Source organism: Gadus macrocephalus, chromosome 2 (assembly GCF_031168955.1).
Source record: "Gadus macrocephalus chromosome 2, ASM3116895v1".
Lineage (NCBI taxonomy): Eukaryota > Metazoa > Chordata > Actinopteri > Gadiformes > Gadidae > Gadus > Gadus macrocephalus.
Window position 1 is genome coordinate 12,026,398 of NC_082383.1, and position 24,963 is coordinate 12,051,360.

The window sequence follows — 24,963 nt, forward strand, 5'->3', positions numbered from 1 at the left end:
ACATGGCGTCCTCAGCGCAACGGTCCTATGTAGATAGGCCTATGTTATCTTTTGTTATTTTTTCTGTTTTCTTCATTATATAAAAATGTAAGTGGAATTTTTACCATCTCACCAGTGTCCCTGGATTTCAACGGAACACTGGAATGAGGAAGACTAGTTTAGAAACTGTTCTATAGATTGCAATCTGCAATTACATATTATATATGTAGGGTCAAAATGTCTGCTGTCAAATAATTCTGCATTCATAATTTATCCTTCAGAGTGTCGACCCGAGTGGAGAACCTATTCAGGATATACCACTCCGGTTGTCTCCAGCTATTGGCCTGCCTACACCAAATGTGCAGTCCATACACGAGGAAGCATTGCAAACTGCACAAGTAAGATTAAGCACTACAAGAATCCCTGAACACATAATTTAAACAGGTGTAATATTTTAGAGAACTGTTAAGATGTGATACAATTGTGTATCTGGATGGTATAAAAGGATAAAAGTAGGGAGATCATGTTCAACAGTAGATTCATTGTCTTTCAAATCCATCTTCAAAATACATTCACATACTCATATTTGGATATAGAAATGTGATAGCCTGCGTTATAAACTGACGGTGTGCTGTTTGAGGGAAATGAAGGGAAGCTTTCGAGCTTCATTAGTAGAAATAGCATTCCAACATTATTTGTACTTTGACACAAGGTAGCACACTTGAATAATCAAACTCAAGAGCGCCTCGAAGAGTTCCATTTATATAGAGTTGTTTATTTTAATAGATTATCTGTAATATACACCGACATAGTGACACATTTTTTAGAGGGGTCCTATTATGCTTTTCCGTTTTTACCTTCTCCTATTGCGCTTTACATATGTTATGCCTCAAAATTCTAAGCAACAGGGTGTTTCACATAGGGGTTGTAATAGGTGGAGAAAAAAAGAATGCGCTGACAACCCTTTATTGTTGTCAATCAATTCTATGAGGTCAAACAAATTAAATAATAAACAGTAAAAAACGGCATAATAGGGACACGTTTCTGACCGCCATCTGTCTCAGTAGTGCACTACACGTGTAGGTTTCACAGGAGGACAGAGAGTGCAAAAACAGGTCAAATCCACCCTGTGGCGGAAATGAGGTAGTACATGAATCGTATTCTATGCCTGTTAAAGATAATTGGAACACAATGTCTACTTCAAAATTATACAAATATCAAGAAGAATAACTGTTAAACTAAATAAGGCAAAAATAAGGACTTCAGAAAATAGAATATCTGTAGGGGTGTGTAGTACTAATCCAAAATACACTATTCTCACACAAACAAAAAATTATTGATATTTGGGTCTTTCCTTCACTCATTGACCACTCTTTTTCCACAATTGTTATTGTCTTCTTCTCGCAGGACAGTAGATGGACTTTCACCCCACAAGATTTCCCGTCAACTTCATACAGCCAACCTTTCTCATCAACCTCAGCTGGCAACTCCGCGAATCAAGAGAGTCCACGACAAGCATCAATTTGCAGGATAAATGTGGTTGACGATCTTGGGGCTGTATTTATGGACAGCAGCATTTTGAATTTGAGTCTGACGATGGACTTTGTCAATGAAAATGCTATTGGTGACGTCGGAGTGTCAAGGGAAGTTTACACTGCATTCTGGGAGCAGTTTCTTGAACAGTGTGAAGGGGAATCGGAGCGAGTTCCAAAGCTGAGGCCAGATTTCTCTGAGGTTAAATGGCAAGCAGTTGGTCGAATCTGGGTGAAAGGATTCCTGGAACATGGTGTCATGCCAGTGAGGCTTTCAAAGGCTTTCATTTTAGCCTGCATCCATGGAATTGACTAAGTTGATACTGACATCCTGATGAGCTCATTTCTCGAATACCTCCCTTCTGTTGAGAGATCAGCTGTTGAAAAAGCTCTCCAGGGCACAATGGAGGAAAGTGATGAAGAGGAATTGCTTGACCTTTTCACAAGGATGGGTTCCCATATCCTACCTCCAAAGAAAAACATGGAGCCTGCAATCAAAATAATGGCTCACAAAGCCATTCTCCAAGAGCCAAAATATATACTTGATTGCTTCTCCACATCCATGGCACTTGTACAGATGAGGTTGTCAAACAAGTCTCAGAGAGAAGAGACAACCTTTAACCACCTGAAACGGTATGTAAAAAATTCTGAACCAACCCAAGCAGAAAAAATCCTGCGTTTCTGCACTGGGTCTTCTGTCATATGTGTTGGGAAAATATTGGTTTGCTTCAACGCTGAAACCGGGCTCGGCAGAAGGCCCATTGGTCGTACCTGTGGAGCTACCCTTGAACTACCGTGTACTTACAGTTCATACCCCGAATTTCGCACTGAGTTTGACAACATACTGTCCAGCAACTACTTGAATATGGATATACTTTAAACTCTTGGACTGGCTTGATAATACAAGTTGTAATATTATGGTTCGTCATTTTCGTTTTACCGGTTCCGTTTGAATTAACAGTCACTTACCTGCGAGCTACATGTGTTCCCTGCGTTCCAAATCGCATTTTTTCTATTCTACAGACATCTGATCATAAAAATAATCTATTTAGGATGCAGTGCGCATACACTTGGGACATACTTAATCCGTGTGCCTCACTGCCTTTTTTTTTCTTCGCCACATTTTCTAATTTGTTATAAATTGTTAATTGTTAATTGACTTTTACTTTTCATAACCTGACATGTTTTGATTGTTAATGTTCCTGCCCACATACCGTTCAAAATCCACCCAAAATGTCCTATAGGCAGCCCAAATAAAAAAAGATATTCTATTTTCGCCAATGTTTTGAAAGAAATAATATTTGAGGGAATATTTTTTGTTGTTGTTTTAGAAGCGAAATGCATTGTGTGTGTGTGTGTGTGTGTGTGTGTGTGTGTGTGTGTGTGTGTGTGTGTGTGTGCTTAACACGCTATTTTATGTTGAAATGCGACGTAATCCAGTGTTCACGAAAACGTACACTGTCAACGTATGCTTTTGGCGACTGGATTGGCTCTCAGATAACCGTGTTTCTAACTAGATGACTTCATTAAAAGTTACATAAAGTAACGGTTTAATAACAAACACAGGAAACACGTGAGCTGCTAGTTTAGCGAAAGCAGCGTCCCTAGCAACCTGACGTCGTTGAAACATACGAGCGAGCCGATGAAATCTTCCTAATAACTATAAAACTAAAGAGCAGACACAATCACTGACTGAAGATTATGCAAGTAAAAAGTATATTTCCCGCTAGAAATGTTATTAGAAACACGTTTAACGGTGAATCGGTCCTAAAATATTGCATTTCCCATTCAGATAATAAAGATTAATAAAGATCATACACATTCACTGACTGAAGATTATGCAAGGAAAATGTACATTTCTCGCTAGAAATGTCATTAGAAAAACGTTGAATGGTGTATCTGTCCTAAAATATTGCATTTCCCATTCAGATTAAGATTAATATAGGCTACGTAACAATTTCACCAAATGCTAGGAGAACGTATCGCCCCCTGTTGGTGCTATTCCCCCATTCATTTCGAATGGAGAAGAAGGCGTGTTCAGGGTCACGCTTTGCTCGAGCAAAGCGTGACCCTGAACACGCCTTGCGACGTCGACAAACGTATCTATTTTACGCCCTGGCGTGATACCGGGTTGAAATGTCACATGTTGCTCTGGTGTCAAGACAGCTGATTTTATACAGGTTTCAGGCCATCCTACTTGAACCGGCAGGATGACCGCACCCCCTGCTGTATACAATCAGCTGTCTTGACACCACAGCAACATCATGTGACATTAAGAAGAAGACTGCAGGAACTTGTCATGGTATGAGAGGTAATACTAGTCTGATTACAAGAACAATTAAGTCAATTGTTCTTGAACAAGTACAATTATTAATTCATTGCCAAGTTTTTCATCTAGCTAATGTGGCCAGTGTAAGATGTGGCCTGAAAATACCAGGAAACAGCACTAAACTTGTTTGGCAATTTGTTTATTCAGAGTTCCACACCAGGATTAAATAGGGGATAGCAATATAGTTACAGTAATAAAAAATTTTCCAGTCTCAACAAAACATGAATAGCGTGTATTGTCGTTTTTAACCCCTCTCTCAGTATTTGAAACTACAGGTTGTAAATGCACAGATAATTTCAAAATGCTTTTCTGTCGGTAACATGTCAATATTTGTACTGATTGGCCATCAGAAGTTCAGAGTTAGATAGATACATCCATTTTTTGGTCCCATCATTTGAAATCCAATGATATTCTATCAGGTCCTTCTCAACCATGGCTCAGATAACCCCCACGACAGTCTCGTTGTGGAAATACAAGAGACGTCAAAGCACCGACAAGAAACACTTGCGTTACAGTGTGTGTATTCACACACATGTGGCGCTCACACGGTTGCGTCTCATTGGCTGGCCAACGTCTCTGGGCGGGCCAGGCAGAGTAAGGGGAGGAGCTTAGATGCTTTATGACGACATAAATAAAGACATTCCAAATCAGCGCGCTTGAGCCTCCGTTTTTTCAAAGGCGAGCAGAACAGCTAGTGCTCGTTTTACACCAAATGCAAGTTTTAGCCACTGGGGGACCATAGGCAGGCTAGGGGAACTCATATTTATGTTAGAAAATCTCATAAAGTGAGATTTTCATGTCATGGGACCTTTAAAGGAAACTTATAAAAGGAAAAGAACAGCAAGGTGAATTATTTACATATGTGACCACAAACTTATAAAAGGAACAGAACAGCAAGGTGAATTATTTACATATGTGACCACAAAATACGCCTGACCTACACACATGCCCTGATGGCCTCTCTGAGGTGCATGTACAAGTTCACTGCCTGATATGGATCTGTTGCTAGGGTGAGATTGGACTCAGCCATAAAGATGTTGCATAGTTCATACAGATCTGGATCACACGGTTTGGTCTGGCGAAAGATGCATTCGTTTTTGCACAGTTGAAATTCACCATCTTCAATTGGGGAAAGGAAGTCTCTTGTCCCATAGAGTTCAGGTACTGCAAACATCACGTTCGGCCGACCGCTGGGGACGTTAGGATTTTTCGATGGCCTGATGGTGTGTGTGTTCCAAACCTGTGCAGTGTCATCCAACTCATCCTGTTAAAAGCAAGAATATAAAAACAGTAAATACATTAAGGAAGAACTATAAATGCATATCCAGGGCTGTTCGCAGATTTTTTTTAAGTGGTAGCACTGGTGCCAGCAAGCACAAAAATTCAGTAGCATAAAAATACATTTGAGATTCACAATCAATATTATATCCTTGTGTGCAGTAATAATTGTAGAAAATTGCACTTATTTGGACAAGAGTCTAACCTGCCAATAGCAACTTTTGCTGATTCAGAATTGTTTCCCCCCCCCCCATAGAACAATAATATGAATGTCTATATCTGTATATTGTTTATGTATACACATAATTATTATATTAATGCTAAACATTTTTAGAACATTTCCTTTTAATTAAAAACAAACTTTATACATTGAACACTGCCTATTTAATTAATTAGTAAACCGATTTCTGCAATTTAGGATGAATTAAATAGGTTGTTGTGTATGTTTTCGGAGTAGTTCTTCAATGGCTTATTTCAAAATGTGTCTATAGGTTACTGTTGACTGCTCTCAGCTCTCTGCAGCTGAAGGACAAGATGTGTCCAGCCAAAGTGGCGGCTGGACTCAACAACGACTACTTTACCCAGTTTGGTGATTGTTAATTTTGAGCCCTCTAAGCAGTGGCGTGCATCATCCTCTCTGTGTCTCAAAGACAGCATCTGTTCATTAACAACCTGTCGCACTAGTGCGATTAGCCTACCAAATTAAATCAAGCACAACATTGTAGCATTCACCCTCATCCCCCCCAACCTGTCTCTTCCTCTCATGTCCCTCTCTGTCAACTCCTCTGTTTATCTCTCCCTTTTCTACTTTTCCTCTTCTTCCTCTAATCCTACCCCTCATATCTCACTCACATAAGCTACACATATATACACATGAAAAAATATATAGATAATTAATTTACTCACCTGGATGAGTCCCATGCAACAAAACTGAAGGAGACCTTTATCCAGAAACCCACCATCAAAGAAACCGTTGTCTCTGAGGTCTGCAAACAAAGTTAAGCAGAACTCCATGCACTCCCTACAGAGAAAACCCCACCAATATTCAATCCTCTGATTGGCGGTGCTGGCTCCCTCCAAGTAACTGTCAATGGTGCAGTCTGGCTGGATGGGGACGAGGAAACGCTGAAAGCCTCTGACGTAGCCATTTTCGGTTCCAAGATCGCCGCGCACAACTCTGGGACAGCCACCCAAACGCTGCACTGCTTCTATGTAATACCCTCCGATCAACTTTGGGTCACTGCTTGTCGTGTAAGCATTGAGCCAAATCATTTTCCTTGAGAAGCCATCAATACTTCCATTGATACAAATGCCATATGGCTTAAGTTTATCATAAGAGTCAATGTGCCATATGAAGTTCGGCCCTTTAGAGAAGTAGTTTCGTCGTCTGAGACGTCTCGCTAGCCTTCTTGACACTCCTCTTGGATCGAGCTCTTTTAACAACAACCGCACATCCTCTTTCCTCACACGCAGTCCATGCTCCCTGCATTTAGCGTACATCCATCGGTACCCGTGAAGCTGTCCGGAGTACTGCAGTTGGTGGCTAATAAAATCAACCAGGACCGACAGGTCAGAGTATGCCTTGCGGCGAGAGTGTCCCCTATCTCGCAGTATCCTCTTGAGATGTCTCTCACTTATCTGGAAAGCGTGCCTACTGGCAAGTATGGCTTTGATGTCCGAATATTTGAGGCCAAGCTCAAAATAAACATCGATGAATCTCCCGAACTCCATCGTTGTGGTTGGTTTTCCTCTGACCCGGAAGTTAAATTCTGACCCAGAAGTTGGTTTGCGAAATCTCGCAAACCAAATTTTTTTTTTTTTTTTCGACCAATTATTTTTTTTTCCTCCATGTCCCTTGGGGGGCTCCGTAGAATACACTGCTCTCATCAGTCCAGGTTCCGCTTTTGAAAAGACAGGGACACGGGAGTTCAGTAATAAGCAACGAAGTATAACGAATATGCAACGAAGTATTACAGTGGCTAATGGCATGAGCTAGCGCTATAGTTGTTAATAACCAACTCACGTTCTCCTTCGTTTCCGTCACAAACAAGGTCCACTAATCAACCAAAGCAACACAGGGGTTGACACTAACGGTTGCCCGCTTGCCCGGGGCAAGTAAAATGTTTGGGCAAGTTGAGATTTATTCTGGTTGCCCGAACGGGCAAGTGGATTTTGGGTGGATGTTAATATAAAAGCTATTTATTCAAATGTTTTTAGAAACTGCAGAACAACCTTTTGTTCCTCAAAACCACACAAAATAGAAGTATTTGCAATTGATCAGCGCGCTGTCTTCTCTTCTCTCGGAAAGCGAGTTAACAGACACGCATCGCTTCAGTGCGAATATAGCCCCGCCTTCTGTCACTCACTCGCAGTGCGGTCTCTGGCAGTGCTACAGGTTAGCCAACACAGCTAACATCTCAAGTGCAGCACCTCCGCGAACGGTTTAGGTAGAAGTTAAATGGAGTAGTGATGGAGGAGTGCAGTTTGGAAGTACTTTGGATTGAGGCAAATTATCAAGGAAGTCAAGAACACGGTTTTGGGTTTCATAACCGTGCACATGCACACAGCAATAGCGATCTTTTTCACGAAATTGGACCCTCACAAACTACTGTATATATTACATGAAAGCTGAGCCTCCACTTATTCCAACAGTCCAAACCATATCATTCTGTGACTAAAACTCGCAAATAACAACTTAAGAAGAAACGTCCCCTTTTCTTGTAATAACCAAAAATGAAGTATTACCTTTGTGATTTTTGTCCACAAAGTTGATTCTGATCGAATAAAACCAACATAAACAGGTTATCCAGTATCTGGGCCAAATTTTGCAACTTAACATGGTGTTTTCAATCAATGAATAAGAGAAGGTTTCTTAGGAAATAGGTAAATTGCCTTCAATCAGAAAACATATTCTTCAGCGCAATCTAGTGGCCATATATTTATTTGCGAGTGTTTGGCTTGGTGCATTCGATTGCCCTGAACTTTAAATAGAGGTGTCAAGTGTCTAAATTGTAAGATATCTACCTTTATTTGTGTCTCATAGTAAGACAGCGCTCCCAACAGATAACGACCAACTGATACTGATAATTATTTCAGGTGGAAATGTTATCTTCCACTTATGCTGTGTTCCATGGCTTTATTCACTTTAACCAAGTATTATCCCCATTGAATATTTCACTTGCACAACAATCTTTCTTTTGGCCCAAAGATGACATTATCGCCCTTGCAGTTGTGGAGATATAATCTATTTACTTTGGGTATGTTCTTTCCTGAAAAAAACTTTTCCCCTGATATCAAAAATGGTATAGAATATCGATCTTTTTCCAGGAATAGTGTTGAAGTTAGAAAATCCAGTATCGTGACTGACAACCCTACAAGAAACGCGATTGTGATTATTCAGTTAGAGCTACAAGAAACTTGAAAGTTAAAAAGACATATCTTTGCTACTACCTCTGACATTTAGTTATGTACATTTGCATAAAATCTTGCAGGTCTACATATAACTTGGCGATAGCTTTAATAGGTTGGAACGGTGGACTGAAATCACTTCATGGCACGATGTGACCGCGCGATAAATAAGTAAACAAAGAGAAGTTTGTTATTTTTTAAACACAACATGTGTGGAAGCTAACATGATTTTTCTGAGCCCCCCCAAAACCAGGCCGGGTGCCAGGCAAAAAGATGCCCGTTCACGATTCTGATTATAATTTGGGCAAGTGAACATTTGTTGGGCAAAATAACCTGCTGAGTACATCACATGTACATTATAAATATAGCTAACTCCTACCCTAGCCTGAAGAGCACACCACATGGCAGTCACATTACAATATAGTCAACTTTTAACACATAACACACACATAATATATAGTCAGGTCAAGGCCGGAGCCGAAGGCCCCATTTCTCAGCCAGGCAGATGTTGTACACTCAGACAATGCACCAGTCATCCTCAAGAACGGGAGAGTCACAAACAGGAGACTCTGTGAAGCTCTCCCCCGTTAGGAAGAACACAAGAAGATACACAGGCATACACTAAGGCCTGGGAGGCAAGGTCAAGCAAAAACACACAGAACCATACACATCTCAAACGCACACACCTCATCGAGAGGAGGATACAGCATAAGAGTGTATCACACAGGAACTCATCACCTTCTTCTGCAGCAGACCTTCCACGGAGGCGAAGCTCTGGACGAACCATCAGCGCTGATTAGGGACTTAGACATATTCGATCTCTCACGCTTTATGACTCTGTATAACCGTTGCCACTTTACTTAATAAATCCAAGGTCCTCGTGCCGATAGACTTTATTACCTCTCCGTCTCATTTCATCTGGTCCAGTAACTAGACAGACCGTTTTTCCCTACACATTACATTCGGGCAAGTTGAACCTGACCTTTACTTGCCCGATGGGCAAGTGCTTTTGAAACCTAAAGGTGCGGCCACACCAGACGCGTATTTCGCGTACTTCACGCATGAAATCGCCATTTTTTCCATAGGGAACCATTGGTTTACGCGCGTATTACGCGTAATACGCGTATAAGCAACATTGTAGGCGCGTATATTTACGCGCTATACGCGCGTATATCGCGTACATTTCAAGAGTTCAAAAAATTGAACTTTTTACGCTCATACGCATGACGATTAGCCATGTTGCCCAATCAGCGTTGAGCTTGACCCGACGTCACTGGCAGAGAGTAGTGAGCTTGGACAGAAGCATACGGCCGACATCTTTCTTTATTCTGTGTGGAAATAGTAACATAGTTACGCCATTAAATGCTTTTATGGAAACATTTCTAGCGAGAAATGTGCATTTTACTTTCATAATGTTCGCTCGGTGAATGTGAAGGATGTTTGGTTTGATAGTTATGACGAAGAGGGAACGCTCCGTTCACTTGCATGGACAGAGTCTCTGGTTACTAAGCAACCTCAACGTCTTGGCGGACTATTTCTCTGCTGATCAACACTAAAGACACTACACGAACAGAAATGGAGGTGGATCAAAATATCATCGTCGCCGTGTGCGGCCGTCCTGTCCTGTACGACACCACGATGGTGTCGTACAGGGACAGGAACAAAACAGGGAGGGCGTGGGTCGACGTGGCAGAGGATATTGGCGTTCCTGGTGTGTGTGTGTGTGTGTGTGTGTGTGTGTATTTTGCTTGGCTTCAGCTATCGGTTGTGTTCTACTATGAAAAAAGTTAGCGCCGGTTAGCGGTAGCACCAGTTAGCAGTAATATTAAGTTATACTACTACAACAGACTGTCCCGCTTGTCAGGTTACACAACTTAATATGTATATATGTTCTTGTCAGTGGACGTATGTCGCAGGAGGTGGAAGTCACTCAGGGACAGGTATAGCGCGTATTGCGCGTATGCGACCATTTTTGACACAAAATGGTCAAGCAACATTATACGTGCGTATCTCGCGTAAAAAGTATGCGAGATACGCGTCTGGTGTGGCCGTACCTTTAGTGTCAACCCCTGCAACAACAAAAAAACGTTGTTCTCTGCGCCTCCGATAATTATTCAAACGTTGGGATATATCTGTCATGGATTATCCATAACAAACACCATGTTCGAACATAAGGGTGCTCATAAGTGTACCTGGTACCAGAGTACCCTAGGCCGAAGATCGATGATCGATTTCGTGATCGTGTCATCTGATCTGAGGCCGCATGTTTTGGACACTCGGGTAAAGAGAGGGGCGGAACTGTCAACCGACCACCATCTGGTTGTGAGTTGGATCAGGGAATGGGGGAAATTTCCGGATAGACCTGGTAAGCCCAAACGAGTAGTGCGGGTGAACTGGGAACGTCTGGAGGAGGCCCCCGTCCTAGGTATCTTCAACTCACACCTCCGGCGGAGCTTTTCTGGCATTCCTGTGGAGGTTGGGGGCATTGAGCCGGAGTGGGCGGTGTTCAAAGCCTCCATTGCTGAAGCTGCGGTGGCTAGCTGTGGCCTCAGGGTCTTAGGCTCCTCAAGGGGCGGTAACCCTCGGACACCGTGGTGGACACCGGTGGTCAGGGAAGCCGTCCGACTGAAGAAGGAGGCCTTCCGGGATATGATATCCTGGAGGACTCCTGACTCGGTTGCAGGGTACCGACAGGCTCGAAGGGCTGCAGCGGCTGCCGTGTCGGAGGCTAAGCAGCGGGTGTGGGAGAAGTTCGGAGAGGCCATGGAGAAGGACTTTTGGTCGGCACCAAAGTGTTTCTGGAAGACTATCCGGCACCTCAGGAGGGGGAAACGGGGAACCATCCAAGCTGTGTACAGTAAGGATGGGACTCTGTTGACCTCAACTGAGGAGGTCGTCGGACGTTGGAAGGAACACTTTGAGGAACTCCTGAATCCGAATAACACGCCCTCTATGTTGGAGGCAGAGCTCGAGGTTGATGGTATGTCGTCGTCAATTTCCCTGGTGGAGGTCACTGAGGTAGTCAAACATCTCCGCAGTGGCAAAGCCCCAGGGATTGATGAGATCCAGCCAGAAATGCTAAAGGCTCTGGGTGTTGAGGGGCTGTCATGGTTGACACGCCTATTCAACATCGCGTGGGAGTCGGGTACAGTGCCAAAGGAGTGGCAAACCGGGGTGGTGGTTCCCCTGTTCAAAAAGGGGGACCAGAGAGTGTGTGCCAATTACCGGGGTATCACACTTCTCAGCCTCCCTGGTAAAGTCTACTCCAAGGTGCTGGAAAGGTTGAAGAGGAACAATGCGGTTTTCGCCCCGGGCGTGGAACTACGGACCAGCTCTTCACTCTCGCAAGGATCCTGGAGGGGGCCTGGGAGTATGCCCATCCGGTCTACATGTGTTTTGTGGATCTGGAGAAGGCGTATGACCGGGTCCCCCGGGAGAAACTGTGGGAGGTGCTGCGGGAGTATGGGGTAAGGGGGTCTATCCTCAGGGCCATCCAATCTTTGTACTCCCAAAGCGAGAGCTGTGTTCGTGTTCTCGGCAGCCAGTCAGTTTCGTTCTCAGTGGGTGCTGGTCTCCGCCAGGGCTGCGCCTTGTCACCAATCCTGTTTGTGATATACATGGACAGGATATCGAGGCGTAGTCGTGGTGGGGAGGGGTTGCAGTTCGGTGGTCTGAGGATCTCGTCACTGCTTTTTGCAGATGATGTGGTCCTCATTGGATCATCGGCCTGTGACCTTCAGCACTCACTGGATCGGCTGGCGGCCGAGTGTGAAGCGGCTGGGATGAGGATCAGCACCGCTAAATCTGAGGCCATGACTCTTAGCAGGAAACCGGTGGATTGCTTACTCCGGGTAGGAAATGAGTCCTTAGCCCAAGTGAAGGAGTTCAAGTACCTCGGGGTCTTGTTCGCGAGTGAGGGTACTATGGAGCGTGAGATTGGCCGGAGAATCGGAGCAGCGGGGGCGGTATTGCGTTCGCTTTACCGCACCGTTGTAACGAAAAGAGAGCTGAGCCGCAAGGCAAAGCTCTCGATCTACCGGTCGATCTTCGTTCCTATCCTCACCTATGGTCATGAGGGCTGGGTGATGACCGAAAGGATGAGATCGCGGGTACAAGCGGCCGAGATGAGTTTTCTCAGAAGGGTGGCTGGCGTCTCCCTTAGGGATAGGGTGAGAAGCTCAGCCATCCGTGAGGAACTCGGATTAGAGCCGCTGCTCCTTTACTTAGAAAGGAGTCAGCTGAGGTGGTTCGGGCATCTGGTAAGGATGCCCACTGGGCGCCTTCCTTGGGAGGTGTTTCAGGCACGTCCAGTGGGGAGGAGACCTCGGGGAAGACCCAGGACTAGGTGGAGAGATTATATCTCAACACTGGCCTGGGAACGCCTCGGGATCCCCCCGTCAGAGCTGGTCAATGTGGCCCGGGAAAGGGAAGTCTGGGGCCCCCTGCTTGAGCTGCTCCCCCCGCGACCCGACCCCGGATAAGCGGATGACGATGAGGATGATGATGAGGGATATATCTGGCTCTCGCAACAATAATTTCCTTCAAGAGAAAGTTTGCATGCCGCCACCTCGACAACGGTCCGGCATAGAGAGAGAAACGGCACGTACACCTTGACGGTGTCTGATTGGCTACGCTACGTAGTTTTACCTGAACTCCTCATGTCACCCGAATCTTGGACATTTTGAGAAGGGCACATTCGCCACATTTGAAATGAACAAAATATTATTTTTAAACCGATATAAATAACCTTGTGTACATTCATCTTTTTAATCTATTTATTGACATATTTAGGATTTCAATCATGAATCCTTGACGGTGTCTGATTGGTTACGCTAAGTTGCCTTACGTGAACTCCTCATGTCACCCGAATCTTGTACACTTTGAGAAAGGCACATTCGCCACATTTGAAATAAACCAAATATTATTTTTAAACAGATATAAATAACCTTATGTATATTAATCTTTTTATTGACATATTTAGGATTTCAATCATAAATCCTATTCATATTATGGAAGATTATTTTAAAACAACCCCTATTTATTTATCTATTTATCTTATCTATCTTATTAATTTATTGATCTAATCAATTAACTGAAACTGGTCTTCTGATAAGGCCTAGTAACCTGGGTTACAGGCAGTGTTCGTTCCCCGACTCCCAAATAGCCGAAAGTGTTGCGTGTGGCAAAGATAAAACGGGCTATATGATCGGTTTTGGAATTGCTCCGCATTTTAAGGAAACTCCTCACAAATAGCGTCAATGATTCTGGGCCATTTGTGCTAATGTTCAACGAGTCTCTTAACCAGTCCCTTAAGAGGAAACAGATGGATGTTCACGTTCGGTCTGGAAAGATGACCGTGTGACGTCTTCATATTTTGGATCACAGTTCCTTGGTCATGCAACGGCTGAAGACTTGCTGGAAAGCATTAAAGTAAGTGGATAATTTATTCTATGTTTAAGCAACATCACACGAGAGGGAGTGCTGTTGTACTGAATATCAGCACGGCTGTGAATAATAATAATAATCTTTCTTATCGTCGTTATATCCCTATTTATATAACAGTTAGTTCCGACCAATTAATTTGATTGTACAAGAGGCATTCCATGAGTGCTGATATAAGCCGTGTTCGAAATCGTTCCCTATCATGGATGTAGTGCACTAAATAGGGTGCACGCCATTTTGTAGGGTGTTCGAATTCTCAGTGGTCCACTATATAGGGCACTATATAGTGGACTTAAAATAGGGTACATACGATGTTCCCTACATGTTACTCCCGTATACCACAATGCAATGCGGTTGTATTTTTCCAGGGGAGAAGAATAAGCCGAATAACCGCGAAAACTAATGCATTTAATGATGGAGTCTCCGGCTTTCGTTTAGAAATGTCAACAATTTATTTGGGATTTGACATAGAATATTTAGCATTCAAAATTAATTAAACAAGGAAATGTAACATTCAACATCAATACAACCTCCAGCTTTCGTCGTGAGTGCCCGGTTTGTTTACATGATGTGGGCGCATCTGTCTGTGTCACACAAATACCCGGCGCATTTACTGAAGCAAATGACGTTTAGAAATGTTCAGCGTAGTGTCCGAATTCTCGTTCCCTATTCCCTATATAGTGCACTATAACACAGCTATAGAGTATAACAGCGCCAGGACTTTTAACTATAAATGTATCACTCCGCTGTTAATGTTCTGTAGCGGGAATGTTATTAGCTAGCTAGTGTGTGTATGTGTTGCTTGGCAACAGTTCAGCAACAGTCTGTGATTATCTTTGGCACTCGGCCTACGGCCTCGTACATACGACCGAATCACAGCCTTGCTGATATTCAGTACAACAGCACTCCCTCTCGTGTGATATTGCTTAATTGAACATTTTATGTAGTGGTGCAACAGATCAACTCTCAGGGTTCATGACGCAAGTGATCCGCGGACACAAGCAATTTTTTTTTTAGATTTACTATACTTAAAAATAGCAGGATTATTACCTAATTTTTCACTTTATTTAGTTTTTACACATTTGAAGATTTCATTCAAAGTCACATTGTTTTTTTTTAATCTTTTTAGTTGTTGATCCGAAAATAATCCGACCCGTGACGCAAAAAAACGTGACTTGAACCGTGAGTTTTGTGATCCGTTGCACCCAGTGGCGGTTCTAGAGAAGTCCTAAAAAGACATGGAACATTTAATCTGCGATGTCAACACCTGGGATGTGGTAGATCATGACCAAATTAAATTTCGATCACGCAAAAATGATTGACAGATGCTTAGCTACTGCGACTGTATTTACTGTCTAGCAGAGTTTTATGAATAACCAAAAACCAAGGAACAAATTTATTTTATTTTTTTGTGACAATTCATAGGAATGTGTTGCAAAACTCAACTTGAGACACCTGCTCTCTGTCAGTATGGATGGCCCAAATGTCAATCTCAAGATGATGAAGCTCCTTCAGAACGAACATTCAGAGCTTTATGGGGATGCACAACTCATCAGTGTTGGCAGTTGTGGCTTGCACATCCTCCACAATGCCATGAAGGCAGGATTCACAACATGGCAGGTAGACAAGCTGTTGCGAGCTATGCACTACATCTTCCACAATGTTCCTGCCCGTAGAGAAGATTACACCAGCACCACAGGATCTTCTACCTTTCCCCGACCTTTCTGTGGCCATAGATGGGTGGAAAATGTCACTGTGGCAGAGAGCTGTCGACATTTGGCCCATGCTTTTAACATACATTGATGCAGTTCAGAAGAAAAAGTTGCCAAACCCCAACACAGCCTCATATGATAACATCTTGGCATCGCGGAATGAGCTTTGGAAGTTAATAATTCCAAAGCTCCAGTTCTTCTTGTCAGTTGCACAAAGCTTCCACCCATTCCTGACCAAATATCAGACCGACGAGCCTGTGCTGCCTTTTTTAGCTAAAGATCTGAAAGAACTCCTGATGGTAAGAATTGTAATTACTGTAGAGTTACTGTCTTCATTTGAATGTGATTGAACTGTAGCAGTTGACAGGTATGGCTGGAATACTAACAGTTTTTCTTGTGCTTTTAAGGGTTTACTGCAACGATTTGTGAAAAGGGAACTTTTACAGGGCCAAAGCTCACTGCAAATGATCACAATTCAGGTGTCTGATGAGAAGAACTGGGTCCCTCTTAAAAATGTGGACATCGGCCTGGGTGCTGAATCTGCCATCAAGGTAATTACTGTGCACATTATTTCAATATCATGCCTGAATTGTGCTGTTGGCACAAATAAAGAGTTACTTCTAACTGTAAGGGTAGAAAATTAATGAGTAACAATTGGCATTATTTAACCACCTCTGTGGTAAGCAATATAGCTGTCGTAATTGTGTGGTTTTTAATGGTTACCTTCCAAACTTTAGTTGTCTTCACCACCAGGCCTTTGGTAACTTGGCTTAAACTCAACCACAGCCATGAGAATATACCAAACCTCTTGCTCCGGTTAAATTGTTAGAATTGTTTTAAATGTGCAACATGTCAGTTTCATTTACATTATGCATCCTGAGCTCATCCTGAACTAATAGTCGCGTATCCCATCAACCCCCCCCACCCCCACACACCAGACATGGGGGACTCGAGTCACATGACTTGACTCGAGTCAGACTCGAGTCGCAAATTTGAGGACTTGAGACTTGCTTGACTAACACTGATAAAAGACTCGACTTGACTTTGACTTGGTCTTCATGACTTGAGACTTGATTTAGACTTGAGACAGATGACTCGAAATTAGTTTTTACAAGTTAGATTAAAGGTTGGATATGAGATTTGCGATACGCCAGCAGATTTTGAAAATACACAACTCAAATGGTCCTACCCCCTCTCCTTCAACGCTGACTCCACCCATTCCAAGTACATGGACGCGCAATCACGCACGAGCGCGAACACAGATGCGCGAGAGTGAGCCAGGCTAGCTAGGTTGGAGTTTAGGGTTGTCTTCTAGTGCTAGGTCCAAATGTGGATTAGCTAGTTAGCTAGCTCCAGTAGCTACCGCAGGATAACAACAAACAGAAGCTTGCTCTTGGTCACGAGCTTTGAGTACGTGCACGAAGGGGTCACTCGCGGGGAGCGGGGGAGTGCAGTACGACCGTTTGATTGACGTACTTACTGTCCAATGCCACTTGGTGGTTCTGAAAATCATTGGCAGTCGTTTTTAGAGCCCTGCCCGTTCCACAGATGATTGACTTGTTTAATTTTCATGTCAGTAGGCTACTTCTAACTCAGTGGCTGTAAGTGGGTTATGATAAGGATTTCAAGTAATTTTCAAGTAAAATTACACCGTCAGAGCCAGAGCGTCAGACTGGGCTGTTCTCAGCATACCGCAAAAAAGTGAAGAGGGTTCAAGTTCCAGTCCCCAAATTCAGTTGAACCACTACCTGGACATGTGTGATGGACAGAGCTGCCTTCAGTTTTGGGCCATGAACAGGCGCACCCTCCCCTCTTTGTTCAAGGTGGAGGTAAGAGTTATGGCAGTCCCTGCATCAAGTGCACCTGTTGAACGTGTGTTCAGCCATGGTGGGGTGATAATGTGACCCCATCATTCACAACTCAGTGACAAAGTACTGTCAAATTAATTTTTTTGCAAATGCAATGCATTGTAAGTCGATGTATGTTGCGAGGCAGCAAGATTGCTACCAGCTTTCAGGCTTGTGTATTACTATTTCCCCTTCCTACAGTATGTGTATGTGATATTACTTTTGAAATATTCTTTTTTTTCATGTCTGATGCCATGTGTTGCAAATAATATTCTACAACATCTAGGGAGATTGAGTTATTGACTTGAACTGTTCTCGTATACAGCCACCTAGAGGTTCTATTTGATTCTGTTCATAGGTTCGAGGTAATGATCATAAAAACATTTTCAAACTATTCACATAATGGTTTTGGAATGTTTTGAATAGTTTGAGTTATTGTTAATATTAAGACATTGTTATTGTTAATGTTGAAATAAAATGAACCACTCTCTTTACCGATTTTTAAATTTGGAAACTGGGTTAGATCATCAGATTTTTGTATGACTTGACTTGTGACTTGCTTGACCTGAGCAATGACTTGACTTGTGATTTGCTTGATTCTCACCACAGTGACTTGGGACTTGCTTGAGCCTTGAAGGTTATGACTTGAGACTTGCTTGTGACTTGCACATGAGTGACTTGCCCCCACCTCTGCCACACACACACACACACACACACAACCCACATCAATTCAGCATGTTTTACCCAAGTATCTCTATGTATGTGACAAATAAATATCCTTGTATGAACATTAATGGTCTCTTTTTGTTAGGCCTGCAGCATTCTTCAAAGAAAGTAGTCCAATCCGGATCGCTTTTTAACTTACTTTATTTGTTAAAGTATTTCGGTATGGTAGCTATGGAGCAAAAGGAGGGGAAGTGTGTCTAACATGTGCTGAGCGACTCCCAGCTGACCAAAGCTATAACCCTTAAGTCTGGGCTGCCGATAGTTTCTGCCTGTTTTTTTTTTTCCGGTAGACTATTATGGTCAGATCCACATGGCCTGTGTGAAGTGGGCGGAGCCGGTGTGACGTATTACCCTCGGCTTCCTCACTTGTCTGAGGTGCTGCCTTCTGTGGATGGAGCAGCTATTGCAGCCTTCAGTAAGGTCCTGCTCCCCTTGTGGCTATGTATAGTATTTACGGCTTATATGTTTGGTCCTGCTTCCTCGGGGCTATGTGGGGGCAGCTCATGTTCTTAAAATACGTAACAGGCCCTTCAGAGCAACCCAGGAAGCAAGATAGGGGAGCTCTCTGTGCTAACCTTCAGGAGAGAATGCTTGCAGTGCCTTGTTAGGATTGTCGGGAAATTGCTGGACAAATACCCCTTAAAGTTTCCAGTGGTTAGGCAAATTGCATGCCTTGATCCAACAAGAATCCACCAAGAACCAGAGTGGTGCATAAAGCAAATGAAGAGTGTAGTGCAAACATTCCTTCAGGGAAAGAAATTGGCAGGTGGCATTCCAGCTGGTAAGATTAATATATACAGTATGTGTAGGGACAATAGAAGTGGAAAGGTCATTCAATTGAAAGCCCTGTTTTAAGGATGTTCTACTTTTATAATAGGCAGTTAAGCAGACTGAAATGTACTTAAATGTTATTAATGATTTTGTCTTAATTTCTTTGTCAATATTGTAGGTGATGTTATTATTCAGCAGTTTGCTTCCTTGACTTCATTGGAAGGACGAGATGAACGTTTCCTGGCCTTTAAACCGATGAAGGACCGCCTTGATGTGTTTCTTCACACAAATCTCAGCACGCCTTACCCTGACTTGCTACAGTTCTGCAAGAGACTCCTTCTTCTGTCCCATGGCCAAGCCACTGTTGAAAGAGGATTTTCCGTCAACAAAGAGGTGGAAACATGCGATCTCCACGATACATCGCTGGAATCACTGCGATTAGTCTGTGACCGGATCAGCAATTGTGGGGGTGTTTTAAAAGTGCCTCTGACAAAGGAGCTCCTTGCCTCTGCCTCATCTGCAAGATCTCAGTATAGACTGTACCTGGAGAATGAAAGGAAAAACAATGCTCTGAAGAGGAAGGCAGTGGAGGAGGAGCTTTTGGACCAAAGAACCCAGCGTGACATACTAAGCCGTGTTTGTGAGTCGCTGGGAAATGACGCAGACAAGTTGGCTGAGCAGGCTGAGGGAAAGGCCGGGTCCAAAATGGCTGAACTTATCACCAAGTCCAACACACTTCGTCGAAGGCAAAAAGAAAAAAAGAAGAGCTCCACCAATTGGAGGAAAGGATTGAAGAAAAGTCCTCACAACTGAAACTTTTGTGACTGTATAATCTCACATTTCTCTCCTTGACTCTTGCTTCTCTCATCTCTTTTCTTCCTCTCTACATATGTGTCCATGTATTCTCCTTTCCTCTGCCATCTCAATTCTCACAGCCCCCCCTTCAACTTTCTCCCTCTGTCTCTCCCTCTATCTCTCTGTGTGTCAGCTAAAGATATCACCTGTCGAATACAGGTAACATTTTTATTGTTATTGTTATATAAGTTGTTATGTTAACGTCTCTCTTAAAATTAGTTTTCGGACATGTTCAAACCGTCATGCATCACAGCAACTATTAAATACCCATTATTTCCATTCATTACCACTCCATGGACTCTTAGGACAGTTTTGAAGTCCAAAGTCCAGTGTAAGTTATTGTTATATAAATTAAATTGTCAAAATAAATTGCTCCTTTGGGACAGTAATTCACTGCTTAAGTCTGTGTGTGTGAAAATGTGTGTTTGTGGGTAAGTGTGTGTGATGAAACGTGTTGACAAGTTAAATATGATAACGAGATGGGATGTTCGTTTGGGAGCACAAAAGCGCATGTAGATGCATTCTTAAATTGTCTGTTTTTACCATGGCGGCATCATCTCATGGTAAAAACGAAATCGCTATTTTAAACCACTTAAAAGGCTAGAAGTAGCCCGACACTTCTAGACGATGACATTTTATACACACAATACCATCAGTAGTTCACCCGTCGACGCCATTTTGGATTTAAGACTCGATAGGTAGATTGACGAACACAGAGCTTGTGACATCCGTGAACAACACACAAGCTCTGTGTTCGCCAAGATACTTGTGAGCCGGTTTCACGGTTAGGCGTGAAAACGGCCACGGCCACGGCCAGATGGCCTAGTGTGAGTGCACCCTAAGTCGCTGATAGAGGAAACCCATGGCAACGGGAATCCCGGTCGGATCCATCCGATCGTGTGTGTGTGTGTGTTTCTATTCTACTCTCGCTCGTTCGTAATTCTTATATCAATAGCCTAATATAATAATAGAGAACCGCCACTGACTTTTTATATGTAGGGTAGGCCTACAGCTGGCATTCCGTGTGAATACGCATATCATTTATATTCATTCAAGGTTCTGTGGCATAACGGCTACGAATTGAGAAACGGTTATGAATGACTGCACGTATAGTTGACAAATCGCGGACCCCAACCAACACCGTTGACTAGCAACTTGCTCGAAAATATTACTTTTTCCTGTGCGGGTTGAATTGTCCCAGTGCGGCGGTTCTAGATATGAATGCCTGTTTTATTTCAGTCTTACAGACTATCTGCAAATCACATTTAACTGCATGAATGATAGCATAACTTGTCTTTTGCTAAGTTAAAGGGAAATATTGACGATATATTTCTTATCAGACAACACTGCTGGGGAGGACGTTAGCAAGCTAGCTAACCAATGTGACACTATCAATCCAATAACTTGTGCCTCACATCAAAAAGTCAAGCTAAAATAACCCAGTCATTTACAGACGAAATCAACCATATCAGGTCAACAATATTTGTAATAATACCATATTTTAGGCTTTAGACACATTTCAATTATCATAAAAAATTGGGAAAGAAATGGAAAACATTTACACATTATATTTTCAGACTAATTGCCAACACATTTAACCGCCTGAATTTAAGATTTACTACTTATTAATGCTAAAATTGAGAGGGACTTACCTTATCATCAAGGTTTATTCCTCCTCTGTCTTCACTTGGTGGCAAATGGCAGAATATCTGCTGCTGGTTGACAGTTAAAAGTTGCGGGATCTCCCACAATGCAGTGCGTTAATGTAATTTACTGTGTTTTCACAGGAAATGGTCTGAATACAGTATTTTACTTGGGAAAAGTACAGTAACATGTTGTGAAATCCTTGTAATGCAAATATCACAGTAAATAACAGTGAAATTTGAAATTACAGTATTATATTGGGAACATCAGTTAGCACCTGTGAAGTGATTTCACAGTAATTTACTGTCAAATATTGTGAAACCCTGGTAATTATTTACAGTGTGGCTTAGGGTTGGGCAATCGTCTACAAGCTTCCATCGTCCGTTAGCGCCCCCTAGCGATCGCCGATAGTCGATACTATCGGGGGGTGCAACTTTATAATAATTTTATATTAAATTATTTATAATAATTTATCACTTTTTATTTTTTTTCGTTTTTAATTCTTTTTTTTTCTTAAAAACGATAACGATGGTCTTCCCCTTGGACCAGCGTGAGCCTCCGTTGATTTAAGTTTCGATACGTCTGTGCCGGCGGTGCTGTCATGTTGACACACGTTGATGACACACAGCTCGTAGCTGTGTTCGAAATCGTTCCCTATCAAGGAAATAGTGCACTATATAGGGTGCTCGCCATTTTGTAGTGTTGCTCGAATTCACACTGGTTAACTCATGCCCTATATAGTGCACTTAAAATACCCAAAATTTGAGTGTACATATGATGTTCCCTAGGTGTTACTCCCATATACCACAATTCAATGCGGCCGTGTTTTTCCGGAGGAGAAGAAGAAGCCGAATAACCGCGAGCGGCGAAAACGAATACATTTAATGATGGAGTCTCCGGCTTTCGTTTAGAAATATCAACAATTTATTTGGAATTTAACATAGAAAATGTAACATTCAAAATTAATAAGAAAAACCTTGTTCAAGGAAATGTAACATTCAACATCAATACAACCCCCAGCTATCCTCAAGAGTGCCCGGTTTGTTTACATGATCTGGGCGCATCTGTCTGCGTCACACAAATACCCGCCGCATTTACTGACGCAAATTACATTTAGAAATGTTCAGCGTAGTGTCCGAATTCTCGTATCTTCGTTCCCTATGTAGTGCACTATATCATGAACATTATAGGGAATAGTGAGTGAATAGGGAACGATTTCGAACACAGCTCATGTACCACAGCTGTGACCTGGAAATGGTGCAGCTGGGTGGGATGTCATTTCGCCGTGCGAGCAGACCGGTAGGTTTTGAGCCCCTCCCTTCTCCTCTCGCAGCAGTGAGTGAATACGGCAGGTCAGCGCTACATAGTATGTTTTCCACCGGTGCCAGTTAATTTCACTTACAATTTGCGGGGCTTTTTAAGTTGTAAAAATAGCTACCACAGCACTGTTTTTCAAAATAAAATAATAATAATAATAATAATTAAAAAATTATTAAAAATAAATTATCGCCTTTTTATCGGCAACTTGAGACGATCGACGATGGAATCCAGCTATCGTCGATAGAATCGACTATCGGCCCATCCCTAGTGTGGTTACATCAGTAAGTGCACTGATGACGTCACTGTCACCAAGTCCATCACCACACGCTCCAACCAGAAGCCATGGATGACTGCAGAGGTACGTGCACTGCTGAGAGCCCGAGACATAGAGCCTCCTTATCTCCTGCTCTGAAGGCTGAGCATAGCGAGTGCAATACTGGCCCGGGCTATCAGGGACGCTAACCGTGCACATGCCCAGAAAATCCACGGCCACTTCAGTACAGTGGAGACACGCGGCAGCTATGGCAGGGCATCCAAGCCATCACCAACTACAGGACATCTACACCAGCCTGTGACAGTGATGCCTCTCTGCCTGATGAGCTGAACGTGTTCTACGCCCGGTTTGAAACACAAAATGATGTGGTGGCGGAGAAGAACACCCCCTCTCCCGACGAACAAGTGCTACATCTGACCACGGCTGAGGTGAAAAAGTCACTCCCGGGAGTGTGCTCAAAGGAAGTGCAGACCAGCTAGCAGATGTTCTCACGGACATCTTCAACATCTCCCTGAGCAGTGCCACCGTCCCATCGTGCTTCAGAACTACCACCATTGTCCCTGTGCCGAAAAAGTCACCTGTGTCCTGCCTCAACGACCACCGCCCCGTCGCACTCCCTTCTACCATCATGAAGTGTGTTGAGAGGCTGATCCTGAGGCACATAAAGAGCCTCCTGCCTCCCACACTAGACCCCCTGAAGTTTGCGTATCGAGCAAACCGCTCCACCGACGACGCCATCTCAACCACCCTCCACCTAGCACTCACCCACCTGGACAAAAAGGACACATATGTTAGAATGCTGTTCATAGACTTCAGTTCAGCATTCAACACAATCGTCCCCCAGCACCTGATCACAAAGCTGGGCCTGCTGGGCCTGAACATCTCCCTCTGCAACTGGATCTTGGACTTTCTGACGGGGAAACCCCAGACAGTCCGGATCGGGAAAAACACCTCCAACACCACCACTCTGAGCACAGGGGCCCCTCAAGGCTGTGTGCTCAGTCCACTGCTGTTTACACTACTGACGCACGACTGCACGGCGCTACACAGCTCGAATCACATCATCAAGTTCGCCGACGATACGACGTGGTGGGTCTGATAGAAAAGAACGACGAGTCAGCTTACAGAGAGGAGGTGACACAACTGCTAACCTGGTGCAAAGTCAACAACCTGTCCCTGAACGTAGACAAAACCAAAGAGATGGTTGTTGACTTCTATCAAAATAAAGTGATACCGGATAGGTGTATATTTATTTATCTGTCCTACAAATAATACTCAATTTTAATGGAAACCTGTGGTGGTGCGTATTATTATTATTATTATTAGTCAATCCTTAGTGGAATCAGATGCCTTACGTATAGATACTGTCACGCAGCGTCCTGCTACGCGGTCCACTACCTCCACCTAGTGGCCACTTGGCGCCGGTGGTTCTTCTCCTTCCACACCTGTGTGCTGTCAGCTCATCACCAGTTCCTTCTTCAGTCGGAGATCTCCTGCCAGTCGGCGCCAGTTCGTCGTTACTTCTGCACAGTCAGTATCGGTCCAACTAGTATTCTCGAGCTTTCCTGCAGTCTGTCCCCGTGGTAACACTCTCCCTCCTTTCTCAGTACTCTCCGGTCGCCGAACCCCTGCTTGCCTGACTCTCCTCCCGGTTCCTGATCCCCCGCCTGTTCTGACGCTCCTCCTGGTTCCTGATCCCCCGCCTGCTCTGACGCTCCTCCTGGTTCCCGACTCTCCGCCTGTTCCGACGCTCCTCCTGGTTCCTGACTCCCCGCCTGTCTGACTCGTCTACATTCCAATAAACCCCGTTCCCCTTACCTCGTCTCTGCCTGTGTCTGCGCTTGGG

The 24,963-nt window shown here is 43.5% G+C and overlaps 1 protein-coding gene and 2 long non-coding RNA genes across 3 annotated transcripts; 1 reads left to right on the forward strand and 2 right to left on the reverse strand.

Moving 5' to 3' along the window:
- Window positions 1-4,523: 4,523 nt before the first annotated feature.
- On the reverse strand, window positions 4,524-6,978 carry LOC132449437 (uncharacterized). Its single transcript, XM_060041079.1, has 2 exons — window positions 6,025-6,978; window positions 4,524-5,104 (listed from the first exon to the last, which is right to left on the reverse strand). The coding sequence occupies exons 1-2, from the start codon at window positions 6,847-6,849 to the stop codon at window positions 4,778-4,780; spliced, it is 1,152 nt and encodes a 383-aa protein (XP_059897062.1). The 5' UTR covers window positions 6,850-6,978; the 3' UTR covers window positions 4,524-4,777.
- A 9,635-nt stretch (window positions 6,979-16,613) lies between these two features.
- On the reverse strand, window positions 16,614-17,043 carry LOC132449446 (uncharacterized). Its single transcript, XR_009523581.1, has 2 exons — window positions 16,929-17,043; window positions 16,614-16,874 (listed from the first exon to the last, which is right to left on the reverse strand). It is a non-coding gene; the product is annotated as an uncharacterized LOC132449446 (long non-coding RNA).
- Window positions 17,013-18,025, forward strand: LOC132449452 (uncharacterized). Its single transcript, XR_009523582.1, has 2 exons — window positions 17,013-17,128; window positions 17,229-18,025. It is a non-coding gene; the product is annotated as an uncharacterized LOC132449452 (long non-coding RNA).
- The last annotated feature ends 6,938 nt before the right edge of the window (window positions 18,026-24,963 follow it).

Excerpts from the sequence above, each read along its gene's own strand:
- LOC132449437 (XM_060041079.1), bottom strand. The coding sequence starts at position 6,849 with ATGGAGTTCGGGAGATTCATCGATGTTTATTTTGAGCTTGGCCTCAAA. Across the intron at positions 5,105-6,024 it reads GTTGCATGGGACTCATCCAG|GATGAGTTGGATGACACTGC; the intron begins GTGAGTAAATTA and ends TGCTTTTAACAG.